The following is a 22331-nucleotide window of genomic DNA, read 5'->3' as shown; positions in this document are numbered from 1 at the left end:
ACAGTCAACCACGCACCTCCACGGGAAGGGGCGTCGAGGGGCAGTCCCTTCTGGTTCTCAGGCTCGCCCAGCCAGACACCCGATAGAGCAAAGCCGGGCCAGCCCAGCCGAGCTGGTCGGAAGGGACGGGGGCAGGAACCTGCCTGCCTGTCCTTGGGGAGACCCGGCACCGAGCCTGGGTGGGCACACGGGAACACTCAGCACGCGGGGACTGGGGTGCGACTTCCCTGCAGCCCCACCTCGCTCCCCAGTCTTCCTGTGGCAGCGCCTGATGCACAAAGGTAGCTCCAGGACACCAGCAAAACCAGAAAAAACTTTCCGAATTCTGGCATTCATCAGACTATTAAAAATGAAAAAAAAAAAAAAGTTTCCAAGTGCTTTCAGAATGTTATTTGGGAAGTGCTGGTTCTGGGTCCCTTCCCAATAACACAGCTCTCTCTGTGTCTCAGGCGGCTTCAGGCCGAGTCACTCCCGCAGGGCTCAGACCTGTTGACACGTCACACAGAGGGAAAGGGGGGCGCCTCAAGGATGGGGGCACCTGCATGAAAACGCGGCCCCTTGCCCTCTGGCCATGGAGCCGGGGCTCCTCGCATCTCTGTCCCAGGGCAGTGACGGGGGACGGCCCACAGGAAAGCCGTGCCTTGCACAGGAATGCCAGAGCCCAAGCCGGGCCAAGGCGAGTCCCGGGTCCAGCCGACTGTGCGTCTGAGCGCCCAGAGGGCCGGGAAGCTGCTTTTCACTAATGGCCACGCCCTGTGCCCTTAGAGGGGGCCCAGTGACCTGGGGCCACTCGCACTCTGCTTCAGGGAAAGCGCATGAGCACAGGAGGCCCAGGTAACCCTGGACTCCGAACTGGGGGTCCTCAGAGGTGAAATCCCCGTCACACGGGCCTGGCCTGCACACACCTCCCAGGACTGTCCAAGGACGGGGGCGGCCGGTAGAGGGGGCGGCCTCTGTGCTGGACAAATGCCAGGCTCATATCCAGACCCCTCCGCCCCCCTGCACAAGCCCCCACCTAACAAGACTGACTGGGAGTGCGAAGATGGGGGAACTCATTTTCACACACGAACCTCACACGTTAGAGCCCAATGTCCGTCTGGCAGCTCCCGTCTGAGGGATTTCTCCTTCATCCGCAGGTCCCTGAGTTGTTTCTTCCTTTTGAGCAAGTTCCTCCTCATCCCACCTAGGCTAAGGGTGCACCCCAGATGCAGTCCCCGTCCCGGTGTGGCCTGGCCGGCACCAAGGGGCCTACTAACTCCTCCATCTGACCGCCGGCTCCTACCCGCTGACTGTTTAAAGGCCGCATCCTTGGCTCCTCTCGGGCCCTGTGGTCAGCGGAGGCCAGAGAGGCGCTTGGCCTGCCTTCCCGGCGGGCCTCTCCCATCCTGTGACTCACCGCGGACACCTCCGCCGACGGGCTCTGTGGCCAGTGCTGGCCCACTGGGCCTTTCAGAAACCCTTACTCTGCCATTCCGTCACCCACCAGCACCTGCCCTTCAGTCCTATGGCTCCTGAAAGGCAGGGGGAAGTCCCGGCAAGAGACCTTCCAGCCTCAGTCTCCTCCTCTGCATGATGGGAAGATGGGGCCTGCCTTCCAGGGCTGCCTCAGCACCCCCACCTTGCACCCCGAGCCCCACTACTCAGGAACCAGACTGACACACAGTGTGAGGCTGCCCCTTGATCTGCAACTCCTGGTTTGCAAACCAGCGCCCCCTCCATTTCTCCAGCCTGTCTGCAAGGACGAGCCCTACATCCTGCAGGGCCCGGGGCACCACTGCCTAAGTCTCAAGCACTAAATGTGCCTCCTGGTTCCGACGGGCTGGTGTCGGAAGTTCTGTTTTTACCGCTTTTCTCTGCCAGGGTCCTCCTTCAGACCCGAGGGCGCTTTTCCTTCCCACTGCCTTGATTTTTATGGACCAAGTCCCCCACCTGCCCCCACAGCACTTAGTCAAATTCTGCAAGTGATTCAAGAGCCTTTAATTCAGGGAGCTGCACAAATGAAACAAAGTCTAACAGCCCCCACTCTGCTCCCACTTGTGCTCTGCCCCACCCCTGCCCCACACTCCCGAGTCCTGCTCTCCTGGGCTACGGCATCTTTTTGGTCCAAAGCCGCCCTTGGGGGGCAGCTGGACCAGCCCGGAGACCCGGCACCTTGAGGAAAACCGAGAGGAGCCTGAAGGACCCAGGCTGATGAAACCGGGGACGGCTCTCGTGCTAGGGTCCAGCGCGGATGCTGCGGCAGAGCCTCCTGCTTGCAACCTGACCTTTGTCACCTGAAGTGGTGAGACACACCCCAGACTCTTCCTCGACACTGTCACTCTGATGTCACTCTGCCAAGAGCCCTTGGCAGCACACGCCTGCAGGTCTCGGGGAGGCCGGCCCCCGCCCAGCCACCCCCACGGCCGGGGCTCCGGGAGGCCGCTGTGCGCCTGCGCTCACCAGCTTCTGGAAGAGGTCGCCCACTTGCTGCTGGTGACCCCACTGCTGCACGCGGGGGGAGAGCCCGTCGTAGAACTCCTTGTGGATCTCGTAGAGCTCGGGCACTTTGAAGAAGATGGTCTCGATCTGCTGGCTCGTCAGCACCGGCTGGGAGGTGGTGGCGGCGGCCTTCAGAGGCTTCATGGGCTGGAAGAGGGCACAGGCGACAGGTGAGGTGGAGCAGATGAGGGGGCTCGCCAGTTGTCAGGCACATGGTATGGTCACAGAAAATCATGGTTATGTGACATCTGTGCTTTTATTTTTAAAGTCCATAAAAATGAAAATTTAAAGCCAGCTTGGTTTGGCACCAGTCTTACAATGCTATCCTTGGGGAGCTCCAGCTTCTACATAGGTGGGACGTTCTGACCCCCGCCCGCAGGTGTCTCAGTGACTCCAAGGAGAGGGGGTGCCCCCAGGCTCCGCCAGCTGACCCGCAGCCTGGGCTGTGCGGGCAGAGAGCTCCCCGTGCCCCTGTCCCACCCCCGCTCGGCCCCCTGCACCCTCCTCACCAGCAGCAGGGCCTCCAGGTGGCTCAGGTAGGTCTCCTCACTAGCTAGGATTCCAGACAGGACCCATTTTCTCATCTCCAAGCCCTTCTCCAAGTCCAGCTCACTCTGTAGGAGAAACAGATAGAAGTCGCACCCGCGAGACGCTGTCCGAGGTGGCCCGTCTCGGAGAGGAAGGCTGGCCTGTCAGCCTGAGGATGAGACTCTAAGACTGTTCCAGGTGAAAGTAAAGGGTGTCACAGGTACTCCAGCAGGTCAGCCACTCGCTTGTGGTCACTGCACACTGAAGGGTCTGCAGCAAAGCTGAGACCAAAGCTGCCCTTGGTCTGAACACTGAAAAATGTGGAGCTGAGTAAGCCGAGTGAGGCCTCTTTCCACCCCTTCCGCCCACAGCCAGGAACTGGTGGCCCCAGGACAGGCTGAGCTGAGGGGCATCGGAACCTACCGGACAGCCACCCGAGCTCCCTCTGCCGCTCGTGACTCCTTGCCTGGATTCTCTGCCACTGTCACCTGACCCTTGGACCAGAGGGAGAGGCAGCTCTGCCTCCTTCCACACACACACACACACACACACACACACACACACACACCCTGCCTCCTGGCCACCGGGGCGGAGCTGGGTGCTGCTGCCACCCGCCCAAGGGCAGCCCTGTTCCCTGGGCTCGGGATCTCTGTCCCCTTTGAATCTGCTCTTCTGACTCTGTTGGCAGGGACCCTCCTATGGGTGGGCTTCGACAAGGTGGGTCCCTGCCCCCGCCCGCCCAATACAGCTCTATTGCCTTTGCCTCCAGAAGACAGAGCTGCCACGTCACTGGATGCTGATGCGGGGAGGGGGGACAGAGTCCCCACAGCTGGAGACCACCCACACTCCCATCCCAGCTGTGACCCTATTGTGGGCTGTAGCATGCCCACTGGTGCCTCCGCATTTGGAGTTCGGGCCTTTAAGGAAGTCATCAGGCTGAAACGAGGACTTCAGGGTGGGCCCTCACCCAACATGACTGGTGTCCTTACCAGAAGAGTTTAGTGGTCAAAAGCTGCAAACTTCCAGCTACGAAATAAGTCCTCAGAGGTCATGGTCAGCGTGGGGACTGCAGCTAATACTACTACATGATATATTTAGAAGTTGCTAAGAGAGTAGGTTTTTAAGAAAATTTTTCTTTACTTATTTTTAGAGAGGGGGAATGGAAGGAGAAAGAGAGGGAGAGAAACATCGATTGGTTGCTTCCCACATGCGCCCCAACCAGGGACCTGGCCTGCAACCCAGGCACGTGCCCTGACCGGGAATCGAACCAGCGACCCTTCACTTTGTGGAATGAGGCCCAACCCACTGAGCCAACACTGGTCAGGGCCAGAGCAGATTCTCAAAGTCTGCAACAACAACAGAAATCTGTAGCTATGTGAGGCGATGATTGTTAACTAGTAGTGGTCACTTCACAGCATATACATAAGTCGAATCATGTTGTGCACCTGAAACTAATATATGTCAGTATCTCAACATAATAAAAGGGGATTAAGATGTGGGGAGAAGACAGCCATCTCTAAGCCAGGGAGAGAAGCCTCAGGAGAAACCAACCCTGCCAACACCTTGAATCTCGGACTTCCAGACTCCAGAGACACAAGAAATAAATCTGTCATTTAAGCTCCCCTGGCCTGTGGCACCGTGTTACGGGCACCCCAGGAAACTCACACGGATGCTGCTCCTGCTAAAAATGTTGACCGCTGCTGCGTGGCTGCCCCGGTGGCAAAGCCTGGTGTCAGAGGCTGGCCAGTCCCCACTCTAGTCCCGGGGGCCCCGGGGGCAGGGGCCCTGCGTTCACAGAAGGTGACATAACAGCCCACCCCTTCCTCCACCAGGTTTCCCAGAGGAGCGTGAAACGCCCCTACTGTGGCCGCCCTTGGGTGTGGGACTGGAACACTGCCCCTGCAGCCACTCCCTCACTGCCCCAATCCTCTCAGGAGCCTGCTTGGGGGTAGGCTCCTGGCCCTCGGCACCCCGACCTCTGGGGCTGGAGGTTTCTCTGTGGGGTACTGGGGGCCACTGTGTGCCCTGTAGGCTGCTGAGCAGCATTTCTGGGCTCTGCCCTCCACCTGCTAGGAGCAATGCACAGCTGCGAGCGTCTGCAGACATTGCCACACGTCCCCGGGCCCCAATCAACCGCAGGTGAGGAATGCTTGTGTCAAGGAAAAACTGGAGGCCAGCTAGGGCCTTGTGGTGTCACCACTGAGTCTGGAATCAGGACCAGCTGTGTGGCTCCTCTGCGCCCCCAACCCTGATGTCCCTCTCTCAGCTCTCCCAGCCTGGCGACACAGAGGCACTCTGTGCCCCGCAGGGAGCACCCGGGGCCAGGAGTCAGGGAACAGGGCTGCAGAGCCAGACCTGCCGGGTGAGCTCCTTCCGCCCGATTCTTGGCTCCCTGGGTGTAAACTGGGGACAGGGGTGCAGTCCCTACGTCCCATCTACTTCTGCTTTCTGGGTCCCTGGGGCTTGTACCCCATCCTCGATGCCCCTGGGATTATCCAAAGAGCCTCCCTGGACTTCCAGTTTGCTTCAGGAATCTCTAAGAGCACACGAGCGAGGTGCATGCATGTGTGTGTGCGTGCGTGTTCATACGCATGCTCATGCACTTGTGCAGGGACTAGCCACTTGGACCTTGGCTGGCAGCCACTCCAGGGAAAGGACATCCAGGCCCCACACCACAGGGCCACCTCCCTGAGCACACTGGGCGGTGGCTCTGCAGGGGAGGGAGCCTTCAGGATTTGCTGAGCCTGACCTTGAAACTGCCTGTGTCAGCACAGTATCTGGAACATGTAAGAGGTGCTCCGTGAAGATTCGCTGCAAGTCACTGAATGGATCTAGGGCTCCATGCTGGGCCCATGTGGGCTGCAGCCTTGCAAAACTGTGGCTTCCTTCTGGAGCCCTCATCTGTGAGACAAGCAGGTCCCAGGATCCAAGACTGCCAGTGCAGCCTGCTCCAGGACCCGAAGTGCTACCAGAGCACAGAGGATCCGGTGCACACGGTACGCAGACCGGCAGGGCAGGGACCCCAACGCCTCCTCTCATTTCAGCCCACTGAGCCACACCGTGAGTAGGGCAGCGCTTGGGGGAAGCAGCTCTCAGCCGACCCTGCATGTGCCTCCCACTGTGTCTAGGTGCCTTCTGCCCAGGCAAGGGAAGAGGTGAAGGTGAAAGGCAAGCGGCAGCCACCCACCCAGCCGCATGCTCCGAGAAACAATCCTGCTACTGTGAGCGTGGGAGGGTGGGAAGGGGATGACAGCCCCACCCAACACGAGATGCTGGTGCGCACGTGGGCTTGTGGCAGCTTTGTGCCTTGTTCCTGCCCACATAGTTCGGAAAACCAGGAGGGAAAAGATCATAGGCAGAACTGTGCTGAGGCCAGCTTTCCCTATTTTGAAGGGCATGGCCAGCTCAGGGACCTCACAGGGCTTGGGAGGAGACTCAGGGGGCACGGACACCCATGCTCGGGTCAAGAATCTCCTCCTGAATCACCGAAGAGGGCTGGCGGCACCGGAGAGGCACCGCTGGGACACCAGCCGACTTGCTCTCACAAACGAGAAGGTGGGAGGAGGAGCGCAGAGGAGGAAGGCTCGGAGAGCAGGGCCGGGGCCGGGGTGATTTATAGCCCCGTCTTGTGTGCGTGCCAGTTCTGGAAAGGGCATGTGAACCCAGCCAGGGCCGTGACGGTGGGAACGCCGCGGTGGGAGGAAGCCAGAGGAAAAGGGCAACTGGGAAAGGAAGGCGGTGAGTGGAGGAAGGCCTCCCTCCTGCTGCTGCCCGGAGGGGGCAGGGGACCGGGGCAAGGAAGCAAGTAAGCAACACAAACTGTCAGGCTGAAAGAGCAGATAAAAACAAACTGCGGGTGAAGGCAGGTAGGAAAGCTGGGTAAGGGACCCAGGTGACCAGAACTGCCTCCTCTCAGCCAGCCATCAGGCCCACAGGAGCTGAGGGCTGCAGCGGAGGGAGAGCCGAGGAATGGCAGCAGCAGCAGAAGTGTGTGGGGCACCCCTCATCCCCAACCTTGGGGAGCCGGGGTGGCCAGGGCACAAAAGCCCAGCTGTGAGGGGCAGGCTGTTCCTAGCTGGGAGTTCAAAGCCAGCATAGCTGCTGGAAGAACCGTGGGCTGGGGCTGTGGCTGGATACTGTCCTGGGACCCAGGCAGCAGAGGGCAGAGGCTGGCCTCTGCACAGGGCCCATGAGGGGGTTGGGGTGTGGGGGGGGGGGTTGGGGGGCAGCCCCAGTCCCCGAAGTAGAGGTGGAAGCACACAGGGTGGAAGCATGATTCCTGTGCCCACCCCCTGAACCAGCTCTCCGGCTCTCAGGAGAGAGGGAACGGCCTGGGCTGGCACCAGACACCTGGTTTCTGGGACTTTGCAGAGAAGACAGGTGAGGCCACCACTAACCCTTGTAAGTCAGGGCCTCCGAGCTGGCTCATGTGGCTGAGCTGAGTCACAGGGACCCAGGTGACGCTGATCCTGCTGCACCTGGTGCAGAGCCTCACTGGGGCCCCAAACAGTCAGAGCGTCCGTGACAAGTGAATCATAAAAGTGAATGAACTTGTGGTTGCTGGGATAAAAGCACAAGTCAGAGGTACAATTTCCGCTGCATGGTCACAGCCGTCGACCAGATAAACTGAGCGCGGGGCTGGTCGGCTGCAAAAGTGTGAGGCAGGCCTGTGAGTCCTCAAATGCACCTGAGCCAGCTTTGAGTTCCCTTTGTAAAAATGCAAAATTGACTTCAGAGTAGGGGTGATCAACTGCATATATACATTTACTTTGGCTTCTTCAAAAAAAAAAAAAAAAGAAGAAGAAGAAGACGAAAGAAAAAAGAAAAACAACAAAAACCCCCAAGCATCTGCAGGCCCGGCCAGCCACCTGCCAAGGCAGCACATGGGTGCAGCCACATCTGCAGAGCTGCACCCGGGCCCACGTGCCTCCTGGGCCCCTACATGCCCACGAGAGGCCCCCAGCTAGAGGGCCCACCCAGCTCCACCACGCGCTGGGGGCCCCTGCACAGGAGAAGGTGTATGTGGGGGTCACATCTGCCTCTCCTGGCTGAGCCCAGTATCTCTGGGCTTGCCCCTTGGTGGTACCCCAGGGACGGGGCCCAGCAGGTCAGTGTGGGGAGCAGAGTCACGCTGTGTCACAAGGCGTGGGGCCTGGAGAGCACCAACTGCTCCACAAGGTCAGCTCCCTGCTCTATGCCTTATGTCCACCCCCCCCCCCCCCAACTAATGGACAGGATGCTGCCGGGACACTAGAGAGCCCCCAGAAGGACTGTCCGTGCCGACCAGCAGCTGGGGTGATGCCCGGACCCTTCGCCCTGGCCCTGACACTGCTGAAGGGAGTCACCAGCCAGCTAACAGCTCTGGCCCCACGCGTGCAGGAGGGTCCATAACATTGCTTTGTTTCACTTGGGACAGGGGCGCCGGCTTTGCCCTCCCAGGGGAGAGGGGCAAGGTCATGGAAATGACCGGCGAAAGCCTGTTCTTCCCAGTGTCTCCAAGGCGGTGGAGATGAGGGTCTGAGGGCAGGAGTCTGGGGGTGGGGGGCCAAGTTGCACAGGACCTGGGGCCTAGGGAAGACAAAGCAGCCTCCTCCAGGGGCCTGAAGGAGGAGCAAGGTCCTGTCAGGTGGAGAGCCCTCAAGGACAGTAGATGGACAGGGAGGCCCTGTCCCAAGTTCAGAACCTCACCTACCTATCCAGGGCCCTAAGGATCCCTGCCTGTACCAAACCACACTTGCAGAGCAAGAAGAAGGGGAGTATGCCGAGAAGGGCAAGGAAGTTGCAGGAAAGCGTCCACTGAGGGATTGGGAAGGCTTCCGGTGTGGCGGCTGCGTGGCCTCGAGCCAGTGGCTTCACTTCTCTGAACCCTGGGTCCCTCACCTGTGAGCGGTCGCACCGGACAATGGACAAGAAGCCCCTGGGGCGGGTGCGTGCCGCACGCTGGGTTCCCCTCCCGTCTTCACGTCTCAGAATGAGAAGCCCGCCCAGAACCGAGGTCTGTAGAAATCACAGGAGCGTAAGTACGAAGCAGTCTTGCCGCCGAGATACCAGCCCAGAGAGGCAACGGCAGAGAAAAGACACAACTTTAGCGCTTCTTTGCAGTGGCAAAAATGAGGTAGATTCCTCTCATTTTTCAATCTGGGGTGGAAATCACCCAGAAACAAGCTAAGCAGAAGAGGGGAATGTGTCATTAGGGGCTAAAGGACCAGGAAAACGGAGGTGCAATCTGCCCCAGGGGCTGGGATCTTCTCAAGAAGGAAGGAGCTCGAGGTCAAAGGGGTGCCCCTGCCTCAGAGGCGGGGGGCGCACATCTGGGCCCGCCTGCACCAAGGACGTGCTCTCCTGAGCCACAGCACTGCAGGGGGCGGCGAGGACTCTGCGCCAGGCTGGGCTCACACACAGGCCCTGGGACAACCCAGGGCTATGTGCCCTCAGGAGAGCAGCCAGCGCAAGGGCTTCCCTAGGGGCATCTGCCGAATGTGCCACTTCGCTCTCGCCACTCGACCTCAGGGTCTCAGTGCCACATCAGTGGAGTGGCATCGGCAGCAGGGCTGCTAATGGCGATGCAGTCGCAGAGAAAGACCACCATCGACATGTGGGTGGGGTCCTCCTCAGCACGCCCCGGTGGTAAAACGGAGCAAGTACGTTTTGTGGAGTGCAGGGCTGAGAGCCGAACCACACACCCCTGCTCTGCACCACTGCTGAGGCCACCCCCACAGCCCCTCAGCTTGCTCTGCCTGCCTCCCTCGTGGCGTAGCTGACAGAGTTCCATGATCACCTTGCTCAATGCGCCCAGCAGGCGGTCCCTGTGCCCCGGATGAAGGAATGAGAAAGGAGTTTTGGTGACTCACCAACCTTGGCTGCTCCGTCACTTACTGGGGACTTGCCCCCAGCAGAGCGGCTGCACGTCAGGGAGCCTCTGGGACAAGCACGGCTGGCCTGCAGCCGGGCCCAAGCCCACCTCACACGGGGCCCGCTGGCCTGGGACTCACCGCCTTGGAGGACTCCAGGGCTCCAGAGGCCAGGGCATCGCGGCCGCCCCTGCCCTTGCTGCCGAGGTGGGGCGAGGAGGAGGGCGAGTCATCGATGTAGGGCAGCCCGTCCTGGTGCTGGCGGCGCTGCTCCTCAGCCCGGTCCGCGGCACAGCCGTATCCGGGGGGCGTTCCGAACGACGTATCTGCGTGAGCAGAGAAGCAGCCCGTGTTAGAGATGGGGAGCAGGGCTGAAGGGCCCACCTCCTGGGAGCGTCTGCACCCTACCAGCTCCAGCGGGCTCCCAGCTGAGGATGCCTTCTGCCCCTGAAGGCCTCAAACAGGGCCCTTAGGTACACGGGCTTGAACTACGGTGCACAGACCTCACAGCAGACCGGTGAAGACCCTGGGGTGAGGAGGGGATGCAACAGCAGCTCGCTCCCCAGGCGACATGAGACTGGGCTCTGAAAGCTGCCTGGGACACCTCTGTCCTTGTCCTGGGACGGGGGTTGGAGCCATTATAGAGAGGCAGACCCCAAATTGTAGTGTTTGGCTGCCAGGGACAGTCCTCACGCACCTGTCCAGGGGGATGTGCCGGTGTGAAGAGCACAGGCCAGCACGAGCAGCACCCCATCCCTGCCCATCCCAGCTCAGAAAAGACTGCTGTGGCTCCCTCCCCTCCCCCGCCCTGTCCTTGGGCTGACTCCCAAATGGCCTGGCAAAATCCCTGACCACCTTTACCCCAATCACTGCGCCTGCCTACGAGGACAGAGCAGCTTATCCTACAACACGGTCCCTGATACTGGGGACTGTCTAGTCACAGAGAGTAACACTTCCTTCCCATCTGAAGACAGACACCCCCTTCTTCTGGGAAGGAACATGTCAAGGAACATGTATAAGGGAAGCTGTGGACAAGGACAATGGGGGGGGCGGGAGGGAAGGGGCAGGATTGAATGTGGGAGGTTGGGGTGGGCAGCACAGGGGAGAGTAATGAGGGGGAAAGGGGGACAATTATAATTGAACAACAATAAGAATTTTGTTAAAAAAAGAACCCCCTTTCTTCCTAGGCTAAATCATAAAGCCACACCCCTCAGTCTTTCCTCAGCCCTATTCCCACACCCCTCCCAGGCCAGCAGGCCCCACGGCCCAGGCCTCTTTAAGCCTCATGTGAGGGCCACTTCCGGACTCCTCCCAAAGGGCACTTTCATGGCCCACGGGTTTTCCGACGGGTCAAACTGACTGGGTCACGTCGACCAGCTTACATCACCTTCACTGTGACTCACCTGCAAGCAGCACCACCCCCTCAAAGGTTACCACCACAGGTGGGCTCTGCAGCGTGCATTCACCAGTTTACAACAACCTCTGCCACCAAACACACCCACTCTGGGGACCTGGCCCGAAACCCAGGCATGTGCCCTAGACTGGGAATCTGAACTGGCGACCCTTTGGTTCGCAGGCCAGCGCTCCGTCCCCTGAGCCACACCAGCCAGGGCAGAGTAACTGATGCTTTTAAGTCTGGGTTCGCACAGCTAGTCAGCCCTGCTGCATTCCACCTGAGGGCTGCAGCCCACTGTCCCCGCTAGCGCAGACTGCCACCTCCCAAGAACCAGAGCGAAGTCAGAAGAGAGGCTTGCTCTCCCCTCCTCTCTTAGGAACAGCCAGGGGAAGAGCTCTCTGGGCCTGGACGTGCGGGCAGCACTGTGGACCTGGTGGAGGAGCAGCTGAGCACTTCCCGCAGAGCTCTACCCAAAGCTGAAACCAACACTGGGACCAGGGGATTCAGGGGGAGGGAGGAGGACCATCTGAACAGCTCACCAGCTGGGGAGGAGGAGAGCAGGCCGATTTCAGCCCAGAGCTCTGCAGACAGCAGCTGGCTTAGAGTGGGAAAGGGACCCGTCCAGTGAAATCCGAACCCTCCCCCTCTTCAGGCAAAGCTGGCTTAGCAGCCCTGGTTCCAGCACTCTGCAAATCTATTCTCTGATGCAAGGGAAAAAAGGCAACAAAACTCCCCCAAGAAACAACAACAACAACAACAACAACAACAACAACAACAAACAAGAAGAGTAAGTCAGGAGCAGGGGGGTGGAGAGTGGGGTGTGGTGCCCCCAGTCAGAGAGAACAATACTGGGTTGTTGTTTTTTTAATCCTTCAAAAATTTAAATGCAGAATTACTGTATGATCCAGCAATTCCACTTCTGGGTACACACTCAAAAGAAGTGAAAGTAGAGATCTGAACAGACGTTCCTACGCCCACGTGCACAGCAGCGCCACTCACAACGGCCGGATGACGGAAGCGCGGTGGACGGGTGAATGAACAAACACCATGCGATTCGGACGCACGATGGAGTGGAGTGTCCCTCGGCCTCTGAGAGGGAAGGCAGTTCTGTCGTACGGTGAACCTCAAGGACACACGCTAAGTGGAACAGGCCAGCCACAAAAAGACAGATTTAGGTAATTCCGTGGGTATGAGCTCAGTGCCTAGAGCGATCGAATTCGTAGAGAGTGCCATGGCGGCCGCCAGGGGCTGGGGGAGAGGAACGGAGAGCCGCTGTCTGGTGGGGCTGGAGCTCCGGTCTGGGGAGATGAGGACATTCCGGAGGAGCGCGGTGGGGACGGCTGCACGACGGTGAGAACGCACTCAATGCCACTGACCTGCACCCCCCAAAATGGCTAAAACCACCCATTTTATGCTGTGTCTATTTAACCACACACACGTTTCCTAAGGTCCCTCCCAGCCGGTGGCAATGTCGGGGTGGCTGTGCTCGGGGAAGGTGTGAGGGGGCTTCCCTGGTCGCCAGCGGCCCCTGCAACCACATCTGGAATAAGCACAAAACAAGCACAGGGTAGAAACTTCCAGGCAGTGTGCTCCCGGGCGGACGGGAGTGGGCACGACGGTGGGCTGCTCCTCCACCTACGTGTTTGTTCAGTAATAAAAGACAATAAAGGAAAGCCCTGCACATGCTCTACCAATGTCCCCTCCAGGGGAGACCCTGGCGTCACACTCCTGGGCCACGCAGACTGGCACAGCCACACGCCTGGTTCCAGCCTCCCTCAGCTCGGACAGGGTTAACACGTCCCCTTTTCCGGGCCGTTTCCCTGCCCACCAGCACTCTTCCGATCCTGGAGGGGATTCCCGCCAGCCAACCTTCCGGGGTCAGAGGAGAAGCAGCCGGTCAGAGATCACATGCGCGCCCACACAGGCCCCTCTCGGTGATGGCCGCACAGCACGTGCCCCTGCCTGCAGGCACCTTCCTCCAGCTCGCAGGGCGACAGCCCACATCTGCCTGGAAAGCACCAGCTGCTTCAGACCAGCCCCAGGCCCTTCAGCTCCCCAGCAGCTTGCCTGTCTCTTCTCCAAGCCTTGGTTCAAACAGCTCCCGTAACCTCAACACTCCCCTCCCCATTTTTGCTGCTACCAGTGAGAGACCATGCACCTCCCTCTGAGGCCTCTGCCGGGCCCTGCTGGGGCCCCTCCCACAGGGGCTCCCACGAAATGGGTGCAGAACCCAACTCCGACCACCAGCTGTGTGTCTCCTGGGAGCGGCCAAGCAGAGAGACCCGCCTGGACCCAAAGTGCCCAGAGGGTCCCCAGGTCCTGTTTTCAGGTGCCTTGCTACCACCAGAGGTGTGGGGCTCATGGATCCCAGCTCCTTTCCCACCCTCTGGCCAAGGTGCTCCGGAGTGAGTGCCTGGAGCAGGACCCTGGGAGAGACAAAGGTTATGCTCTCAGCCCTCCCCACCCAGAACAGATGGGAAGGGCAGGGGAGGGGTCTCACCACGGGATCCAGGGAAAGGGAGGAGGGACACCGGGATCTCTGGTGGCGGAGGCAGAGAGACCACAGGAAGGGAAGGGTGGTCTCCCATCCCTGTTTACATTGTCAGCAAATGGCTGAGCTTTATTTATTTACAGAAGTGAAAGTGCATCAAACACCACCTTCCTTCCAGTGGCTGGGCCAGCTGCTGCGGGGAGGTCTCTGCGGAAGGGGACACAGAGCCCCCATCCCGTCCAACCTGCAGCAGCCCTCCTTCCCCAGCCCTCCCCCCACCTCCTTCCTTGGCCCCACCTCCTCCCCTGGGTCACAGGCAAGCAGCACACGGGCAGTGCTGGGGCAGTGCTGGTAACCTTTAAAGCCTGCAGCTCCCACCCTTAGAGGAACCTGCCAGGCAGGTGTCATCCCTCCAGGAGGGGCTATAAAAAGAGAGACCCAGCTGGGACAGAGAGACCCAGGTCTTACCAATGGGCCCGGACCCCACACTCCTCCGCAGCCTGACGAAGTCTCCTTCCCACTGTCCCGCTGCTGAGAGCACACCCACCCACGGGTCCTGGCTCCCTGTCCATAGCCTGGCTCCTTTCCTATGAAGCAGAACCCCAGGTACTGTCAGGGAAGATCTGTGGTGCTTTATGGAAGTAAATTTTGCAAACTGTGGAAAAACCTCAAATCATTGATACATATTTGACAAAAAATAGCTACTATTCTTTGCTGGGAAGATCCTCTGAGCCAGGCACCCTGTGGGCCTTCCGCACCCGCCTTCTCTTTGAATGCACCCCGCACCCTTGGTGAGCAGGAACATCTAGATGCCCATTTTCCAGACAAGGAAACTGAGTCTCCAAGACAAGAACAAGTCAATCCTGACTGTACCCAGACCCACCTGTGTGGCCTGCCTATGGGGTCACTGTCCACACACATTCCAAAGAAGACGTTTCTAAAAGCAGAGCCGACGTGACCCAGCGGTTGCCCTCCTGGGTATGTAACAAAAGAGGAAAACAAGTGCGCAAACCAAAACTTGTACCAGAAAGGTCAAGCAGCATTACTCACAACAGTGACAAAACAACTCACACGTCTACCGGCTGATGACTGGATAAGCAAACTGCGTGTATCTGTACAATGACGTCTTTCGGCTTTACGAAGGAGGAAGAATCGACACAGGCTGTAACGTGGACGAGCCTTGAGAACATTATGCTAAGGAGGCAGTCGCAGAAGACCTGACTCCACGCCAATGAGCGTCCAGGACATGCATGCCCATCGAGACAGCAGGCAGATGCTCAGTGAGCATGGGGTTTCCTTCTGGGGCGATGTAGGTGTTTGGGAGCTAAGTGGAGGAGGTTGTTACATGACAATGTGAATATACTAAATGCTCCTGAATCATTCACTTTAAAACATTCAGTTTTATGTTATCTATTTTCACCTAAACCCCACCCCCCCCAAACACACATCTGTTTTCCCCTCTCACACGGAGAACCCAGAGCATAACCCAGCTGTTTCCTGACCGCCAAGGGCATCATTCTGGACAGACGTCAGAACGCCTGGCGCCGTGACCCCGGGCCGCCCACGGGCAGTTCTTTCTGAGCTATCTGGTTGGTTTCGGTGGTTCTTCTGCCTTCCGCCCCAAGGTCAGGTTGGAGGCTGGTCCTTCTTTCATCTACACCAAGTGGGCCACAATCCTTTACAGATGAGACATCCCCCAGCCAGTTAGTCACCGCACCCCAGCGAGAGGCCCATCTTTAGAGCCCTTGGTTCTGTGGGAGAAGAAGGGGCACAGAGAGCACCCCAGCCCTCGTGCTGTCACCCTAACTGTGACATCACCAAGCCAGCAGGGAAAGCCCCAGCTGCCAGGGCTGGGGGAGGTCACCGTCCAGGCCAGCGAGTGCTACACAGAAAGCCCCAAGGCCAGTCTAATCCTTCTAACGGGCCAGATAATACCAGATGGTAAGGGCCTGAGTCTCCCCCACTCACGGCCTGCACCCCGGCTCTGCAGCAGCCGCCGTGCCCCGAAAAGGGCTGAGCTCGGAGAACAGGGGCTGGCCAAAACAGCAGCCCTCCCTCGGGGCTCTTCGCACTCGGGGTCTGGGTTCCAGCTGCTTGGAGACAAATCACAGGGTCAGGGATCTTAAGAAGAGATCCCTGGATTATCCAGTGGACACTAAATCCAATGACAAGTGTCCTTAAAAGTGACAGAGGAGAGAAAAGATGGTGGGAAGGAAGGGCTCCCCCATTTGGCGGTCAGGATACTGAGCCACAGGCAGGCGTGCAGTGGGTGAGCCTGGGAGAGCCGGGCGGCTGGTGCACGTACACCCACATTCACAGCAGTGCCCTTCACAAGGGCCGAAAGGTGGAAGCAACCTAAGTGTTTACTGGTGGAGGAAGGGATACACAAACGTGGAGTACAGATACATGGAATACCACTCAGCCTCAAAACAGAAGGAAGTTCTGTGATATGCAGCATGAGTGAACCTTGAGGACCTTATGCCAAGCGAAACAAGCCAGTCCCAAAAAGACAAATGCTGTACGGCTCCATCTCTCTAAGTGTGTTACAGTCTGACAGGGCGGCCACAACAACGTGCCAGAGACCAGCAACAGAGATGCAGTGCAGAACTGCTCTCCCAGTTCTGGAAGCCCGAAGTCTGCAATCAGGGCGTCAGCGTGGCCGCGTCACAGTGAGAGCTCTCTCCCTGGCCTGTGGGTGGATGCACGCCCATGGTGTGCTCGTGCGGCCTTGCCTTGGAGCTTGGTGTCCGTGGACGGCCGGAGACGCAAGCTCTCTGGCCTCTTCTTGCACGGGCACCATTCCCACGGTGGGGCCCTACCTTCCCACTCTTGTGTGAACATAATTATCTCTCAAGGGCCCGCCCACAAACACCTCGTGGGATCAGAGCTTCAACATATGAATTTGCGGGGCGGGGGGGGGGGGGGGGAGCAAACATTCAGTCCACGCCATGCGAGGTACCTTGGACAGGCAAATTCATAGAGACAGAAAGTAGGACAGCTGTTGCCTGGGGCTGAGGGAGGGAAGAACGGCGAGTTGTTCAGTGGACAGAGTTTCAGTTTAGGAAGGTAAGAAAGTCCTGGAGACGGACGGTGCTGGTGGTGGCACAACAGTGTGAAGGCACTTCGTGCCACGGAACTGTGCACTTAAAAATGGTTAACATGATAGGCTTCATGTTGGGTGTATTTTACCACAGTTAAAAAAAACCCTAATGATCAGACAAGTTTCAAAATTAAATTTAAAAAAGAACGAAAGAAAAGATACGCAGCGTTGTGGGCTGAACTGTGTCTCCCTGCCACGCGGAAGCCCTACCCCCAGTACATCAAAGTACGACCTTCCTTGGGAACAAGGTCTTTACCGAGTCAGCATGAGGTCTTTGGGTTGGGCTGTGTCCTTACGAAAAGGGGACATCTGGTGACAGGCTGGCTCACAGGGACAGTGGCGTGTACACGCAAAGATGCCCCAAGGACCCAGGATGCCAGCCTGAATTTTGGGCTCTGAGACCCCCGTGGGCAACACACAGCAGCGGCTACAGGCACTATCCAGGTGGGCTGCCTTCACTACTTACACCTCCACCAGGGGACCACTGGCATCGCCTTTCCCAGGTGAACGTTGCACCCACATGCCCCGAGCCCTACAGCCGGCAAGTTGAGTTGCAACGTGGCCAACCCTCCTGGGCAGGTCTGCCGGATCAAGGCCGCTGTCTGGAGCCTCAGGGGGTGTAGCCACACCCTGAGCTGGCTCCCCCTCTTCGGGCAGCAGAATTTTGAGATGTACCAGATGTGAGCAGATGTTTAAAGCCAAGGAACAGACCAGGAGGTGGTAGCATTTCAAAATCTAAGCTAAAATGGATTTTCCACTAAAAAAATCTTCAGCGTTCATTAATCAAGCAGCCGGGAACTCTCCTGTGCTTGACCTATGTACACACTTGGAAAGGAAATGCAATCCCTGGGTTCCCGGCCTCCCCTCTCCCAGCCTTCAGGGCGTTCTTCTGTCCTCCTGGAGAAAGAGAACAGACCGGCCAGGGTTGTCAAGGCCTCGCAGAGGCTCGTTTCATCCTGAGGTTCCCACCAGTGAAATGGGGATAATGACGCTCCACCCACACACCCTGAGGGGCACCAGCAAGCCAGAGGAAGGACCGTCTGGAAGCACGAGTATCATTAACCATAATTATTGGAAGCCTTGGCTATTCACGTGGTCCAGCCTGAGGTAGTTACAGGTACTACGTCACTCCTTTCCAGGAAACCACGCTTTTTGACTGACTTCTCCCAGTATGTCTTTGCTCTCTCCTTCCACGCCACGCTCTACCCTGGGGAAACGACGTGAGGCCCACATGCTTGGGAAGATCCTTCTTGGGGCTGGAAGCCACATGTCAGCAGAGCCTGCAGCACCTGTCAGGTGACTGTGGGTCAGAAGGTGACCCTGGCATGGTGATTCCATCTGTCCAGCCCACTCCACAGCCCTCCAGGCTCCACTCTGCCCGGCTCAGAGGCCCAGAGCTGGTCCACCAGGAAGGCCCCAAGCCCTCCATCATCCCAGATGGGCAGTACTCCCGCAGTTCTCTTCCACACTCAGAATCAGCAGGAGCAGAGCCCTCCCGGCTTCCCAGGGGCCTGGGACTCTGCAGGCTGCTGGGTTTCTTCGAGCACAGGGTCTCGGAAACAGCTGAGGAGCCCGCCAGAAAACAAGCCGGTGAGGATCTCGGTCCAGATGCAAGAGGAGAGACAAAGGACTAGCCTCTCCTCTTGACCTGAAACTTGAAACTGTCATGTGGGAATTACCACCTGCGGCGATAATCCCAGCTGTCATCACAGCATGACAGCCTGGGCCAGGCCCCATGCTCACTCCCCCGCTGGCCAGCCTCCCATCCTCCTCCCCCCGCCGGGCACAGCTGTCAGACGCCCACTCAGGGCTCCATCTCTGCCACCTGCCCAGTCAGGACAGCAGGTTGTGACAAGGGTCTGGGGTATGCTTGGTTCTGAAAGCACCTCTGGGGAAAAGTGAGTCCTCCAGGGAGAGTCTCTACATGGGGACAGGGCTGTGCAGACCGCCACACCGTAGAACACCCTGGGCCTGCCGAGTGTAGACACACTAGGGCCCGCCCCTCGAGAATCACATGACCACGGGGAAGACAAGGCATTGGAAAGGCTCCCAGAGGTGTCTGACACCAGCTCTGAGCCAGGGCTTGTCCCAGAAAGACCCTACAGGGCAGAACATCAGCTTGGCTCACCGGCCGCCCTGCCCGGCACTAACGCCGTGAGGCTGGCACCTCCCATGGGCACTGTTCAAGGCACAGAACTCGAGCTCAGACCTCCTGGACAGGCCTGGAGAGAATGAGGCAAATCCCTGCACCTCACACCCTGGACCCTGCCCACTGCCCACTGCCAAGGTCGCTGTCCTGCTGTCCTTTCACCTCCGGAGTAGGCACTGCCACTCCCCTGCAGAGGGGAGCGCTGCAGACCCCGTCAGACCACACCCCCACAGTGCCTGGCTGTACACAGCCGGCATCTAACAGCTCTCGGCCCGCTCCCGGTCCTCTCGAGGGGAACCCCAGCACTCTTCACTCTGTGCATGTGGATCCTTCCCATAATAAATGCTGTGTCTCCTTGAAATCACTCTTGGCTGTGCAGGTGTGTGTTTCCCTGTTCTCACCTGACGTGCGCTCTGCTCTTGGCCAGGGGGTGGGGGGGTGGGTGTCACTAGGAAAGCTGATGCAATCTAGCTGGACCCAGCCCACCTCGGAGCCACCAGCCTTCTCCCACCCCTTCTTCCAAAGAGGCTGCGTGAGTCAGCAGTGCAGCAGCTGGGAGACAAACATCCCCTAGCCCCCATGCCGCTCAGCCACGGTGCACCCTGGTGCTGCAGGGTGGGGGCAGGGGAAGAGACGGTCATGCTCCGAGCCACCCGGAGCCAGACGGCAGGGCGAAGCACCTGTCTGGAGAGACCCGCTTTTCTGCAGGAAACTGAGAGCCTGGAGGGCGCTTGGGCGGCATGGGAAAGGCCTCCGAGTTGGGTGACAACCTGGGCTCTAGCCATCAATAACCCCTCAGCCCTGGGGACTCTGTCCCCAGTGGCACAGACCGTGGCCTTGTCGGGAGGCACTCTGAGATGCGCCTCCCTGAACTGAGAGACACGTACACCCGCCTATTGCAAGTTTCCAGAAAGACCCATGACTCACCAGTGATACAACACGTCCCCGCCTTCTGCAGCCCCCGTTACGCCTTAGAACTCAGAGGCCTGGACACTGTCGTCCTGACTGCTCTGGGAAGTTCGCTTAGGAGAAGCGCTGACCCAGCTTTACACCCAATGCTCTGTCCCAGAGGGCGGGGTTCAGAGCCCCAAAAACTGTTGAAGAGAAACAGGAACTGAGTCTTCCCAGGTCCACATTATTTTCACCTTCTCGGAGGCTCAGAAATCAAGAGCATCAGGTGCACGGTACTTCGGAGCCAGGAAAGGAGGCATTGACCTTCGCCAACTGGCCCCTTGAGCAGCAGCCAACTTGTGTCCACACACCCCTCTCCCCTGCATGCTCCCCCCTCCAACCATGTCACAGCTCCAGGCGGCCCTGGGTGCCTGGCCCTGCGGCCCACCCAGCACACAGGCTGGGCCCTGGGCCCACGGTTCTGGTCCACACACAGGCTCCGCCAGGGCTCAGGCTCACCACCCCGGCCACCTGCCCGCTTTGTAGGTTTAGCTCTGCCGTCTCCCTCCCATGTCCTGTAGCCCAACCAGACGGGACCCTCCACCCCTCGATGCTGCGTCCTGGGCCTTGCACCACACTCCCACCATCTCCACCCGGAGAGCCTCTGAATTCTACCGAGTCTTCACAGCCTGCCACTGCAGCAGCCCCTTCCCCAGTGTGACTGAGCCTCACGCCCGCTGTGCCTCACCAGGGGATACTCTCCCAGGTTCTCTCTCTCATCACCGTGTGTAAGAACCTCTTCCACGTTCCACTGACTTCACAACCTGCGTCCTGACGCCAGAACTCTCCCTGACTGCTCACAAGCATCTCGGGATGGCCCCGAGTCCTGTCGTCACCACGCCACTGACCGCCTAGGAACCAGGTCCAAATAAACCCACACACATAGCCACTGCCACGCAGGAGTGCTGGGAACATGAGATTAAAGGCAACCCCCCCTTTTCTAGAAGCTGATGATACATAGTGAAATTTCCGTTCACGACCCCAGAGAGCCCAGCTGTGCACGGGCTCTGTGAAAACACTCACGCAGACACCCCACAGCTGACAGCCACCCGGAGGACTCGGCCTGGGGTTTCCGACCATCTGAGGGGTGTGTGGGTTGAGCTCACTTCTGAGTCACAAAGACCAAAAGTGATTTTTGGGGTCAGTGACGACTGGGAGAGCCTCCAACATCTGCCCACTGACCTCACGTGCCCACGGCCAAAAGGCCGATTTTCTGTGGGCCCCTGGCTGGCATGCCTCCTGCAGCTGGGAAGGCCACCATGCTCTGCTGAGAACTGGGAGGAGAGTTGCTGACAGAGGGCAGCGGGGCGCTAAGGGCCCTGGTACCTACTACGTGCGCACACAGGGCCAGCGCTTTGCATACATCACTGAACCAGAGCCGTGTGCTTGGGGAAAGGGCGTGGGGGGAAGCAGTCGTGGTGTCTCTTCTGTTTCCAAACAACCACAGCCTGCCTCTGCCTAGAGAAGGGCCAGTGGGAGCGAGCGGCGAGAGTAAGCTGCTGGAGCCTGGGGCGGGCACAGGCTGCTCGGAGGCATGTCTCAAGACCCGAGCATCTGAGTGGGGAGACGGGGACACAGGCAGGCATGTGGGCCCGTGGGAGGCTCCGGAGCAGACACCCCCCACTGGGTGGGGCTCTGCCTGGAGCTGCCAGGGCTCCCAGGAGACCACAGAGGGTGCAGAGGAACCGCAGAGGAGAAATTTTCTACCAAACCCTGATCGTCTAGAACCATTTTCCTCTCCGAGGCTAAGGACCCAAGTGCAGGCTGAAACCTTCTGGGGGGCCTTGCCCCAGACCAACATTCTCCTCCTTGCACAAGCCATGTCTGTGTGTGGCACATGCGTGCAAATGTGCCTGTGGCTGTTGCATGTAGGAATGTGTGCGAAGTGTGTATGTGGCATATGGGTGCGCAGGTGTGTGCACGTGTGTAGCATGTGCGTCCACCAAAGGGAGCAGGCTGGCCGCTCCCACTCGTCTTGGCCAAACTGACACAGAACAGAGGCTCGTGGCCTGGCCCTGCAGCACCAGACCTCACCAACAAGATCTCTCCACATCTGTGCGACACAGCAGCACCTACAGTCTCTCTCACTGGCCACTGCCCCTTGAGGCTGAAGCCGAACGGGGCTGTGCACACACACAGGTGCATCAGGTGGCGTTCTGACCAGCCACCGAGACACAGAGAGGATGACACGGAGAGGGCAACTGGCTGAGCCAAACTGGACCTCGATCGCAGTTAGGCCCCATCTGCCCCCAGGCTCCTGCCTCTGCAGGTGACAGAGCCAGGCACCCCCTCCAGCAGGCCCAAGGCCACTCCCCAGGCTGGGGGCAGCTAAGTTGCTGGTGTGGGGCAGAACTCACCTACTGGGCAACAGAAACACTGGTTCAAAC

General features: G+C 59.0%; 1 protein-coding gene across 2 annotated transcripts in view; it reads right to left on the bottom strand.

Annotated features, from left to right (window-relative positions):
* The window catches only part of BCR (BCR activator of RhoGEF and GTPase), a 104672-nt gene that overhangs the window by 42178 nt on the left and 40163 nt on the right, over positions 1–22331 (bottom strand). The window contains exons 2-4 of one of the 2 annotated variants that reach the window (XM_045819774.1): positions 9999–10183; positions 2988–3092; positions 2440–2625 (exon numbers count right to left, since the gene is read on the bottom strand). In XM_045819774.1, coding sequence (XP_045675730.1) covers positions 2440–2625; positions 2988–3092; positions 9999–10183 — 476 coding nt within the window. Of the gene's footprint in view, positions 1–2439; positions 2626–2987; positions 3093–3429; positions 3490–9998; positions 10184–22331 lie in introns of those variants that run through there. The other variant, XM_045819775.1, reaches the window with a different exon arrangement.

Source organism: Phyllostomus hastatus, unplaced genomic scaffold, assembly GCF_019186645.2.
Source record: "Phyllostomus hastatus isolate PE091 unplaced genomic scaffold, TTU_PhHast_1.1 phas_scaffold_387, whole genome shotgun sequence".
Taxonomy (NCBI): Eukaryota; Metazoa; Chordata; class Mammalia; order Chiroptera; family Phyllostomidae; genus Phyllostomus; species Phyllostomus hastatus.
This window is presented reverse-complemented; position numbering and strand designations above follow the sequence as displayed.